This window comes from Catharus ustulatus, chromosome Z (genome assembly GCF_009819885.2).
Source record: "Catharus ustulatus isolate bCatUst1 chromosome Z, bCatUst1.pri.v2, whole genome shotgun sequence".
NCBI lineage: Eukaryota > Metazoa > Chordata > Aves > Passeriformes > Turdidae > Catharus > Catharus ustulatus.
In genome coordinates, this window is record NC_046262.2 from 66,643,071 (window position 1) to 66,656,034 (window position 12,964).

Here is a 12,964-nt window from a genome sequence, read left to right on the forward strand (position 1 = left end):
CTGTGGGGTGAGCTTTCCTGTGGCAGTGGCAGGCTAGGCTGGCACACGTGCAGTGTCACCTACATTGACGAGCTGGACGTTATCGGGCGGTGGGTTGGGATGGTGCGGCCCATTGGCCATGTTCATCACATTGTTCCTCTCCGAGCGCAGGCTCTGCCGAAGGCGGTCATGCAACTTTTTCCTCTGCTTCCTGTGCACGGAACACGGAAACAATTTTAGTAGACAAAAGGAAAGCAGCTGCACCTTCCAGCATGTTGATGTTGGTGATAATAATATAACATCGCTTTTTTTGCCAGAATTTTCTCCACTGCTGCTAGAGCTCAGAGTAACTCTGAAAACCACAGGTCTAATTGCAGCTGGAGCTGTGGGGACCTGGACAGGGGGAAGGATATTTGGGATCCCTTCCAGGAGTCAGCAGGACACAGGGGGACAGGAATAAGTGAGAGGGAAAGGGAAGCCATTTCTAAGCAATGCTCTGTCTCAGGAGGAGCTCTTTTCTGCACTCAGAAGCGGGGATGGGGGGCGGGGGCGAGATTTTAAGCCAGACACCTTGACACCCTCACAAGGGCCAAGGCAAAGTTTCTGACAGCCCATCGAGTTACACCTCTCTGCTCACCACAGGGAACTGAGGTGTTTGCACCTCAGGGCTTGCTTGCAGTCACTGGAACATGGTTTTTGTGATGCGGCAGTTACACATTTTTTTGGTAGGATTCATCCCCTATCTCAGCAGTGTACTTCGCATACATAAATGTGTTAAAGAAGAATGCAGAGGAAGCCTAAGAAATCCAAAGTGAGAGTATATGGGATGGGCCTGAGCCTGCAGACTTCCTGGCAGCTCTGGAAGGTTTCGTTTCAGCAACATCAGATTTGCTCTGAAGCCTAATGATTACCAGGTGGATGCCATGGCTGCTAATGCATTTAGTAGAACTATCCATGTACTAATGACATGATCTCTGACTGACTTGGATGCTTCTCCTGTTTCCTGTCCTTAGCTGCTGTTTCCCCACTTGTTAACAACATGTAGGTCCTATGAGGAGTGGCTGAGGGAGCTGGGGTTGTTCAACCTGGAGAAAAGGCAGCTCAGGGGTGACCTTATCACTCTCTACAACTGCCTGAAAAGATGCTGCAGCCAGGTGAGGGTTGGCCTTTTCTCCCAGGAAGTAACAACAGGACACGAAGAAATGGCCTCAAACTGTGCCAGCAGAGGTTCAGGTTGGTTATCAGGAGGAATCTCTTCACCTAAAGGGTTATTAAGCATTGGAATGGACTGCACAGAGGGGTGGTGGAGTCATCCTCCCTGAGGGTGGTAAAAAAATGACTGGTCATGACACCTGGTGCCATGGTCTAGTAGATAAATGGTGCTCAGTCAAAAGTTGGATGCAAAGGTCCAACTCCAAATCTCAAAGGTCTTTTCTAACCTAAATGATTCTATGATTCTGTAATCCTTCCAACTCTCCTCAGAAGAACTTTTCAGAAGATCATTACAAGCTGTCAGCAGCAAAACTTACAGCGTGGTGAAACCTCTCTCTGCAGAACACGCTAATTAAAATAGCAAAATAAATAACCAGAGAAAGGACTATTCAATTTCAGACTTAGTTTATCTCTCATACTGGAGAACTTCCACCATACTGTCACAGAATCCAGGGCAGTGAAGGGAGGATGTAGGCTCCAACACACACTGGGATGAATATGACTTTGGCTGTGGCAAAAGCTGAAATACGTTCTAAGCCATATGCAGAAGTGCAGATAGTGATGGCAAGGTAGGACAGAGTAAGAGATAACTATTTTCAATCCTATTTTGAACTCCAGGGGACAATTCCAAGCTTCACAATACAGGAGGAGTGAGGGAGGGCAATAAATATGTTGAAGCTTGATAGTCATGAAAGCTTAAAGACAAAGAAAACATGACTTGACACACAGCATTTTACATATTTTCTCAGTGTGTATGTGCCTGAATAGTGGAAAATGCTTAATTTACATCACATCATATGAATGGCATACACAGACACATCGGTCTTGGAAATGCTCCTGTCTCAGAAGGATACAGTCTGTGGTTCATGTGTACTTTATGCTTTGATGATAACCAGGCATCATCTTAGGACATGTAAGCAGTTAAGGTGTATAGAGAGCGTAGTACCAGGAGACTTTTGAGCTACCCAAAGACCTGCTGGACCGAGAAGCAAGGTTTTAACTTGATTTCACAGCTTCCTTTCATAAGGCTCTGGAGACCTTGGGAGATGAGAATAATCTGAATTCCTTAACATGGTAGAGAAAGTGAGTTCTAGAAGGAGTTTGAATTTGTAATCTACAGGACAGAAATCCTGGCACATGTAACCTGCAAATCCATCCCTAAAAAGCTGCATTACTTCCCACCTTCAGTGACCAATGTATTTGACCTTGAATGCTTTTATGTGTGCTGTTTGTCCTGTAGTAAAAGGACACTAACTAAAAAAAAAAAATTACTCCACAAAACTGAGAGGAAAGAATAATGGGTAAGACAGCATGTACTTAAGAAGTTTTTATCTTCATGCAAATTATTTGCAAATAAAGTGCCTCTGAATTAAGACTTAGTGTCTGAAGATATTGCCTTGGCATTTTATCAGCAGTATTTCTTGCAAGGAAATCAACAAAATCGAATCTATTAGTTTGGTTTTCCTGGTTTCTGAGTTCTCCCCAGTTTAAGGAAAAGAGTAAATGCAAAGCACCTCACAGATACCAGTCTGGCCTCACTGCTGCATTTGGAGGGCCATATCCTGGCACGGCACTGTTATCAACTGGTTTTGAAAACATTTAATTTTTGGTTCACAATGATTGCTGATGACTGGGGCAAAAAAAGCATCCAGACCCTTGATGGATTCTGCAGGATCTTTATACAGAAAACCATACTTCAGGATCCTGACTAAATGTTTGTTGAAATATGTGGGAATGTGATTTCTAAAAGCAGTTGATTTCAATTTTTATTACTCTTTCAGTTGCTCCCCACTGACCACTGGGACAACGTTATGGGTGGGAGCAGTTGTGTGTATGTGTCTGGACTCTCACTGAGAGGGACAAATTATCTCCCTCCTCCCCCAGTTTGAACACATCCATTATTGGTGGGGCTTACAACAAAGACCAACAGTGAACTGCCAATCAGGTCTTGAAACAGTAAATCAGGTTTATACAAACGTAGAATATTTATGATAAGGGTTTTATGTGTTTTGGTGGGGAGATTTATAAGGGCAGCCAGAAGTTTTGACAGCAGAAATTCTGCTGATGTTCGGTGTAATTTATGGTCCAGAGTGCCTCATGCATGTTTGAGAGTCACCCCCAGTAATTTAGAGACTCACAGAATGTATTGAAATGCCTACTTTTGCATTGAGAGCACTTTTGTGTTCGCTTCTTTGTATAAATTTTGTACATAAAATTTACTGCTGGAAAGCAACATGATTCCAGTGTTTGAGTTCCTTTTCAACTGGGGAAACCAGCTGAAATGGCTGATAGAAAAGAAAGCAAACAAAAAAAGGACAAAAATAGCAAATTACATTTGAAGACTGAAAAATCTTTCAGATACCTGTCTTAATTTTGCACTGCTGATGGACTTGGAGACTCACATTCATCTGGCTTGGACCAGAGCACCCTGGTGACAAGTTTGTCTCTTAAGCTCACCTCTAGAGAAACCCAGATACAACCTTATGCCCAGAGAAGCTACAGCCAACCGGCAAGGCCCTGACCAATGACCACAGATACAAAATAGAAGAAAAAAGTTTACTTGGTTTTGCAGTAGGCCACCACACACATGATGCCAACTACTAGAAGAGCAATGCAAATGCCAGTTATGGTCAGCACCCGTTTCTGGTACAGTTCCTCAGCTTCTAGAAAGGGACAAAAACAGAGAAAGTCACAACATGGAGGATGGCTAGGCAGGGAGCACACAGTCAACAGCTGTCATGCTACAAACCACTGCACAGATTCACACAGCCACACTGAGACACAGCCACCACACTTCAGGCAGACCCATTATTGACTGCAAGGAGAACAGGACTACACCAAAAACTATTAACACAATACTGGGGATGAGAACAATTACAGAATTACAGTCAAAAGTTTTTTTTGTTTTTTTTTTTTTTAAGCAAACAAGAATAATATCTAAGAAACAACTTCATAGTTGATAAACACAGCATTTGCTGGAAATAAAAATGCAGTGTGGTAAGATAATAACATGAATTTGCAAATGCTTTGGAAGTTTTGCAAAGACAGCTGGAATGAAAGCCATTTTTAGAGGTCTTATGAGAAATTTATTTTCTTATTATCTTTTTTTGGATTGTTTTCATATCCAATATCCCTCTGGTCCCATATCAATTTATATTTCAGCTGTCTTTACAAGAGAAATTTCAAAATACTCTTCTACATTTGAGACATGAGCTTGGCTTGTAATTATATCACCCATGGAAATGAAGACAGGTTTTGAGCTCTGGTCATAAAATTCAGACTTTTTCTCCAGTGCTCCTCCTAAAACAGCAATGTCAACAACCAGCAGTGCTTTGCATGAGAGAAATGCAGATTTTCAACTTGTATCCCTTTGTGACCATTTCTATCTAGGGTGGCAGCTTGCTCAGTGATGACAACTTGTTACCAATCTCATTCATCTGAAATATTTCACTTTTATAAAGGTGTTAGTAGCACTGCTAATGTTTGGGCTGGAGCTACTGATGCTTTCCAGCCTCACTTATGCTTGGCAGAGAGCATTGCTGAGTGCTCTGCTGGGGAAATATTGCATAAGGAGCTCTGAAACAGAGGCGCATTCTGTGTTGACGCTTTACAGATGTGGATTTGTGTTCTGGCTGTTAGGACAAAAATGGACGTCTAGCTTTACTCAAGCCTTTTATTTTTTATTAAGCAGACAGACCAATAGTGATCTGCACTATCGACCACAGTCAGAATACCAGCAGGTGATTAAAAATAAATGACTGAATTAGAGTTGCACAGCTTTGCACTACCTTTGGGATAAATGCCAGCATTATTCCTGCTGGAAGGGACTTACATCTGGCTGATACAGAGGTGCACAATGGTCTCTCACATGTGCCATATGTCTCTGTGCAAATGATGTGTGCTGTTGTGAATGGCACACCAGTTCAGGGGAAAAATACTCCTTACTGAACAGGGAGCAGACTTCCCTCCAAAGTGTTTTCTGAGCTTGTCTAATTTTGTTTTAAAGTTGCTGTGGGCAAGTGGCAAATACTCCATGCAACAAACCAGAAAGCAAAAATAAATCTTAATTTCTCTGATACAATGCACCACACCATGGAACAAGTTTGTCTTACAAGCCAAACCCACTGTAAATCAAACACCAGCAAACAGGTCATGAGCACTGTCAGACAAAATTAATAGCACTACTTATTAACAAAGACAGGGGAAAGGGAGAGAAGAAGTAAGTGTGGTAAAACTAGGATGCTGCAAAAATGTATTAAAGAAAAACAAATATACAGAAAGTCAAAAAAAAAAAGGAAGAATGAAAGGGCTGAAACTCGAACCAAAGCAAACTATGACAAAGAGGAAGGTGAAATATAAGGAAAGACAGGAAAAAGGGGTAGAGAAGTCAACTACAGGCCTGGCACAGCATGCTTGGAACTGGAAAAAAAACAGAGAGAAGAAATGCTTGGGGACAAAAAAAAAAGGTTGAAGCAGAGTGTGAAGGGATTTCTCATACAGCATAACTCCTCACCTAGGCTAGTTAGTGGCACTGGATCCCCTTCCCTTTTTTGCCCCTTCTGAAAGCGCTTATTAGTTAGCCATGGAAATGGTGTATTACGAGGATGTCACAGGAAACAGAAGAATTGTGCTAAGCAATTTAGGGGCTAATTTGAAATGCTTTGAATTATTATTATTATTTTATTGTCATGCTGGCAGCTGTTAGCTTATGAAAGCAAAATGAGTAATAACATATCAACCCTCTTTTTTTTTTGTTTGTTTGGTTTGTTTTTTTGGCGTGCAAGGGAGAGGAAGTACAAAATTAACAGTGGACACTCTGCTCAGTTTTTATACTGAAGAAAAAGCTGCACTGATTCCAGGAGGTTTGCTGCAGGCTGAGACTGTTGCAAATGAGCTGGGCAGCTGGCTGGGGATGGCCTGACTTTGTCAGTGGGCTGAGGCTTGTTGTTTTTATGTGGGACTTTTCTGGGTGCTCACTCACTGCAGGAGGTGGGGGATGCAGAGAAGGAGCAGGGCTGTGGTTGCAGCCCTGAGCAATGCTCCTAGCACCAGCAAGTCTACAGGAACTATAGCTCTTGATGGGCATGGGAAATTAAATCCCTGGATCCTCTTTCATAGCCTCAGTTCCCTCCTATGCCCTTTGAAACAAGGCCCTAAAGACAATGCAGCTTGACATGGTGTACAAGAATGATGCTGCCATGTCCTCCCTCAAACTCTGGGGCCAAGGTCTGCCCAGGAAAGCAGATACACCTGGGCATGTCATGGCCTGCAAACCAGCAAGTTCTCATGTAAACCTGGCTGTGCTCCGGGCTGACAGGGGACAGCCAGGGCCAAATGGGGGAAGCCCTGGTGTTCTGCAGGCGCCAGTGTGGGTGACAAGGGGTGCTGGCGGCTGGGACAGGACTGGGATCCTGGTCAAGACTCTGCAGATAGCATGGTACCTCAAATACAAGCCTTGGACTCTCTGTTTAAGGCTAAGAAGAGTTTTGCAAAGAGCTTCTGCAGGGCACTTGTGGTTATACTACATCTAGCCCCAAAACTGCCTTCTCTCTCTGACCCAGTGTTAATGTTTATGGAGTCAGTTAATGACACCCAGCTAAATAACACATACTGATTAAAATATCTTGAAAAAAAATTTATAGCAGCCTTTCAGGAAAGTCTGTAAAGAATTGTATGAACAGTGAGAATTTAGGAAAGATTTTAGCCTGTTAAGTACTAAAAACAATTTCAATAATTGTTTACCCTACTGACTGCAAGGAAAATCAAATCAACTTAAGATTTAAGTCAAGGTATTACATGGGCAGCCTTTCAAATATGCATATTATACAATTAATTTCACATCACTCTAATGTCTATATAATTAATGATATAGGTGGCCTTAGATTTGCTGTGTTTTAAAGTTTTTCTTCTTACAGATCTCTTGGGATTTTAAAAATAATTTATTTGCAAAAGATTGTTCTGCTGATGTAATTTCATATATAAAACAAAATTTGCATATCAGTTTTTGGAGGGATTTTAATTTAAGTCTTTGTATGTTAATGAAGCCATATATCTTCCACTACAATCTAGTATGTATGAGTGGGAATTAATGATACCTTAGGATAATAATAAAAACAAAAAAAAGTTAGGTTGTGAGAGATTTTTATAATTTGGGCTTGTAATGGGTTTTCCACAGTTCACAGCTTAAACTAATGACATTTTGAAGGGGCATTTTTAATAAGAATGTGAACTAAAACTGCCTCACCATCTGTTTTTTTCTTTTGTTTTAATTTTTTAAAATTTTATTACCCAATAGTTATAGGAGATCCCAAACTAAAATTGACCTGAATTTTAAGTTAGCCTATTGAAGAAATGCATTATTTGTACCCCTGAATACAAACAGCTAGTCAGAAAAGTACAGTCTATTAATGAATAAAATTTAAAATATATTTCTAATATAGTAAGAGCTGAAGTGTGAGAATAGTACCCACTGCCAATATTCTTGTTGAGTTTAGTTTTTGAAATATTGAATATATTTGCTGACTTGAGGATCTGAAGTCTAGCTGTAAAATTCTACTTAAATTCCAAAATAACTTTAGTCTACTTTGAATTTATAGACCTGGAAAGGAACATATATGCACATATCATTTATGGATATGTGTAGGCAACTGATTTACACATGATGTGTAACCACCTAGATGTGGGTTTAGATATAAAACTTTACTTGAAAATCAAAGCTCAGTGTTGCAAATTTGCAGAAAATTTTAAGTTGCCATAACAGTTTCTCTCTTTTAATGTACTAGTTAGATATTTTGCTTAAAACTTATAGTGTTTCCAAAACCTGGCAACCTGAGAAAAACTCATGAAAAGCAGATATCAAAACTAGTCAAAGCTATAAGCAGAAAAAGGAATGTGCACTATATTATGATCACTTCAGTAATTCCTAGAAGTCCTTTAGTCTGGAATATCCTATCAATACTACCATTTCAGTGCACAGATCTCCACTAACACTTTAACAAGGGTTGTTGTTATAGCTGTATGATCCCTTTTAAAGCATAAAGAAATTGGTTAGGAATTGAAAAGGGGGAGTGGAGAAAAAAAAATAAAAAGGGGTTTATCTCTCAGGGTCTAGAATCTGCAGGCCAAAAGGAGTGATTGGTCCATACCCATAAATTCAATCCCAAGATGCTCTGCCAATGCAGAAAGTTGTCAAAAAAAGAAAGAAAAAGGAAAAAGTTTCAGAAAGGAGAAATACACTGTACTTAAAAATAAATTACATATGAGAATTATAGCTATTCTATGTCTGCACATGAAACAGGACAAAGGGCACATGGTTATGTGGGCAGTGCTCAAGTGTACCTTTCTTAGCTATGTGACCAGACCTTCTGCAAGGCTTACCCACAAAAATACATATACATGGGGCATGTGAGCAGCCACTGTCCAGGGAAGGCAGCAGGAACCATTAACCCTTAAAGATCTTACTGACATGAACAGGCCTGTGGCCTAAGGGTGCCATCTACAATGGCTGATTGTTTTCACACGGGAATATGACAGCAAAGGGATGCTCCACAAAGGGCAGCATACTCCTGTAAATGGGTTGTGCATTGCTCTCCCTTCTGGCCCTACTTCTGTCCCCAGAATGCATATCCTTGCTCTTGAAGGCTGTGACCTGGAGGTGGCTGGCACTGCTTAGTAGTGGGAATCCTCTACTTTGCAAATTGACTGCAGCAGGCCTCCAGCTCCTGGAAGACGAGGAGCCAACCTCTTTTCCCTGTCTTTGAACTGTGCTGTGTTGTCAGAACAACTTGTTGACCAGCTGGATGGACCCCGGGGTGAAGGGCCTGATCCCTTTACACAAATCACATGCCTAGATCAGCACTCCCAGTCCTCAGCACCTGTGGGTAAAGAGGAACACAAGTTTCCCCCCAGCAGGTACCCTAGGAGACCCTTGCCATGGCACCAACACCCCAGCCATGGTAGCTCTTGCCTTCTTTTGTTCTTGTGTACTGTATAATTTAAATCCAATGGCAATTTTCATGGCAAACAGATTTTTAATGTAGTTTGCATACATGGGGAATGTCAATCCTTTGTTGCCAATCAGTAACATTTTAAGGTCCATCCAGGTCTCTTCCTAAAGAGCCAGTATCACATGCCTATCTGACTTCTGCTAAGGATATACATTAGTTGCATAGAAAGCTTGATTAAATCTTCAGTAAAATGAATGACATGCCCATGCATATATATTCCTGGAATTATGCTTGCTTATAGGTAAGACACCTAGTTTGAAGTAATTTAATTTTAGGGAAGTCATTCATATCATGCAGTTTATATTGAATATAATTCAATAGGAAGTTGGTATTTAAAATTGGAATATATTTTGGCTGGAAGCCTAACAAGAAAACATGCTGAAGAAACATGCATTGCTTATTCAAACCCAGATGTCACATAGCTCTGACTTATCTATGGTATTCCTAGTTACATTCCCTAGATCTGATAAGCAGAACATCCCAACATTTCTCATTTTATAAACAGGTGATTATTTTTGATATTTTCCTACTTAGCCTGATATTTTTGTGCACTTTTTACATACAGTGTGGTTTCTATTGAATATTTGTCTCTAGGTGCTCCAAGGATAAATACAATTTATTATTTTTAAGAACTCAAGTTTTCATTCTGGTTGTGACTGGAGGGACATGGCAGGAAAAATTGCTTAGGAAGCAAATTTTTTTCAACAAAGTTATTTAAAACTACAACTTGTTGGATATATTGTAGCCTGCTGAGATGCAGGGCCTACAGAACAAGAGGATGGTGTTGGGAAATGTAGAACAGAATCCTCCAGAACTGCATGCTCTGTTTGTAGAGGTGTGCCACAGCTGCTGGGTGCTCAGACTTTGGGGTGGCTGCTGTGTGGATTCAGGTGGGTGGGTGGCCTGGAGACATGATGCTGCCCAGTGAGGAGTGAGCAGTTCCTCAGGTGTTTGGTAGAGAACTTGCACCTGGCAAAGAAAGGACCCATCTGGACCTCAACTGCAACAACAGAGAGGTCCAGGAAGACTGATTTCAACTCTGGGGCACTAGGGTGTCATGTTTCTGTCTGTGGGTAATGAAAATGCTAAAAACATATAAATTCTTCTTCATGCAATTTCAATTGAAAACACACTCAAATCACCTAAACTATCACAGAGCAGATCCCCTATATGTCAGCGATTTCTGTTTGAGGCACTGGAATAGTCTCTTTGTGACATTTAGCTTTCACTTTGGATCCAAAATCTGGTTAATTTCAATACTACTCAGGTTGCAATATTGCTTTTGAACTTGATATGTTAAGTCCTAGGGCTCCTGTAATATCAATAATTGGTTCAAATCTCAGGAGCCTGGAAAATTTGTCCTTTCATAAGTGAAGTATCCTATCACACCAATTTTAGCACTCAGTGAACATTAACTGAGAAGTTCATAGTGAAAACTTGTCTTTTTAAATGTTGAGCAAAAGATGGACAATGGCATTTTTCAAATCTGCTTGTTCATTTAGGAGTCTTGGTCTCAGCATATAAAGTGTACAATTTAGGGGCTGAAAGAATTCAGAAAATGAAAATTTATGGGGAGATTGTCTACTACCCTCATACAGATGTGACTGCTTGAGAAATGTGTAGAAAATGAGAAACACTGAGGTAGTAGAATAGCAAAAGTCAGACTTTTGAAGGCCTGTAGTTTATATGAAAAGGCTGAAAAATTAAGCCCTCACACAGTAACTGCAGTTTTGGTCATCCTTCTAGAATATTATAGCTTTTCTCTTGCCCTCTTTAATGCCTCAGCCAGGTTCACTGTGACAATAAGAGGCAAATGCCATTATCAACTAAAAAGGAAATTCCTTCTGCCTCTCTTGCTCATTAGGGATGGCAGAGCTGAAATGCTTAAACTGGTGCCCCATGCTGAAGGACGGTATATTCAGCTGATGCCCAAGAAGGCCAACAGCATGCCCCAGCCAGTTCTAAATTCACAGCTGATATATAATGGTTAGTTACAATTATAGTCCATAGCCCTTTGTGTGGGTTCCTTGGTCCATCTGGGACATTTGAGAGGACAAAGGGTTTACCAGTGATTAAACTCTAGAGAGGTTTCCTCAACCTTCTATTAATTCTTGGCTTTATACTGTTTCTTATCCCAGAGATCATTCTGCACAGTGTTGCTGTAAGAGTTCTCATGCCTAACTACATGAAAATTACCCAAAACTTTAAATGTTAACTCATTACTTTTTCTCTCCTCCATTGCCTTGTTCCCTTGATTTCAAGGGAGTGAATATGTGAACATATTCAGACATATGTTCAGACAGACAATGTATCTGCATGGAACTTGTGTATTTTTGCAATAAAAATTTGTGGGCTGCCTTCTGCTGTCTTATGAACCAGTGGTGGACCACGAGCCTCAAAGCCAAAGCAGTCACTGAAAAAATCAAGGCTAGCATGCCTGGTAGCATCTGTGACTACTGTGCTCAAGGAAAGGACACTACAGGGTCTGCCAGCCTGGCTTCTGAGACGAGTCAATTTAGCCTTACGCTTTGTTGGGACAGGGCATTTCCAGAATGTCCAGTGGAGCCTTGTTCTGATTCGGCAAAAGGTCCTCAGCCCAGTAACTTCAGGACTCTCAAATACCAACTCCAGGGCAGATTTCTGAACACAAATTTTCTTTAACAGCCAAATTAAGACAGCTCATCGATAGGCACCCATGGCTTGAAACCCCACTGACTTTCTTTCTAAATGAAGAAAGACCCTTCTGAAAGCAAATGAAATTAGATAGCTGTATGGTTCATACATACACTTTTTTTTCCTACAGCACTTATGCTATTTAGCATCCCAATTTACTCTTTACTTTGCAAAAGCTGCATCTAAAGAACTAAGTTAATCATCCACAACACTTGGTGCAAAATATGAGCTTGGCTTTAAGCCCCAGATGCAACATTTGCCTTTAGAGAACTCTCATTCTAAGTCCTCTGTTAAATAGTATGCTTTAGGTATGATAATAAAAATTAATATAAATGATTCTTCATTGATTTTTTTTTTATAGTTAAGTATAAATGTGCCTTTGGTGGACCATTTCCAAAAGTGTCATTTCAAGATCTTAAGCAGTATAAGAAATCAGATGTCGCAGTGCAGATGCAGGGTATGCAGAAGAGCCAGACTCTCACAGCCAGTGACTGAAGCTCTCAGAGTGGCCTAAGGGATGTAGTGGCATGCTTTCCTGCCTCTGCATTTCAAGGAGAGGAAGTACGTGACCAACTTAAGTACTAAAAACTGGATGTAACTCTTGCAGCAAGGCAAGGACATCAGTGCCTTTTCCATGGAGGCAACTTCAGAAAATCTCAGCCTTGTGTCTTTAAAAATCTCAACCAGGGTTAAGAAACTAAAAAAATAAAGGAAGAAAAACCCACCTAAAGTTTTTTTCCTCCTAGGTTGGAAAACAAATTTATAATCAACAGATAAAATTCTGCAGCAAAGAATGGATCTCATATTTTTACATCACCTCCTTTTAAATTATTATTCTAAGATCAGAAAATTTTAACTGCATTTTTCATCACAATCCACCGAAAAGGCCAGTTAAATCTAACATTTGATAAATACTGTAACAGCATAAAAATTTTTAAAGCTATAATTACCAGAGGCATTTAAATATCACTCACACTAACAAAGCTACTAAAACAGGGCATAAAATGCACTTGTGTGCTGGAAGGTGCAGTCCCCAGTCAGCACTCTTGGGATTTACGTGGGTAGCTTTCATGACAAAAAGTATGAATTATGTA

At 40.5% G+C, this 12,964-nt stretch overlaps 1 protein-coding gene across 14 annotated transcripts in view; it reads right to left on the reverse strand.

Moving 5' to 3' along the window:
• NRG1 (neuregulin 1) overlaps positions 1 to 12,964 on the reverse strand; it is a 462,970-nt gene that overhangs the window by 11,855 nt on the left and 438,151 nt on the right. For 12 of the 14 annotated variants that reach the window (XM_033084640.2, XM_033084637.1, XM_033084635.2 and 9 more), the window contains 3 exons: positions 8,337 to 8,360; positions 3,752 to 3,854; positions 64 to 190 (listed from right to left, as the gene is read on the reverse strand). In XM_033084640.2, coding sequence (XP_032940531.1) covers positions 64 to 190; positions 3,752 to 3,854; positions 8,337 to 8,360 — 254 coding nt within the window. The remainder of the gene's footprint in view (positions 1 to 63; positions 191 to 3,751; positions 3,855 to 8,336; positions 8,361 to 12,964) is intronic. The other 2 variants (XM_033084634.1, XM_033084633.2) reach the window with 1 other exon arrangement.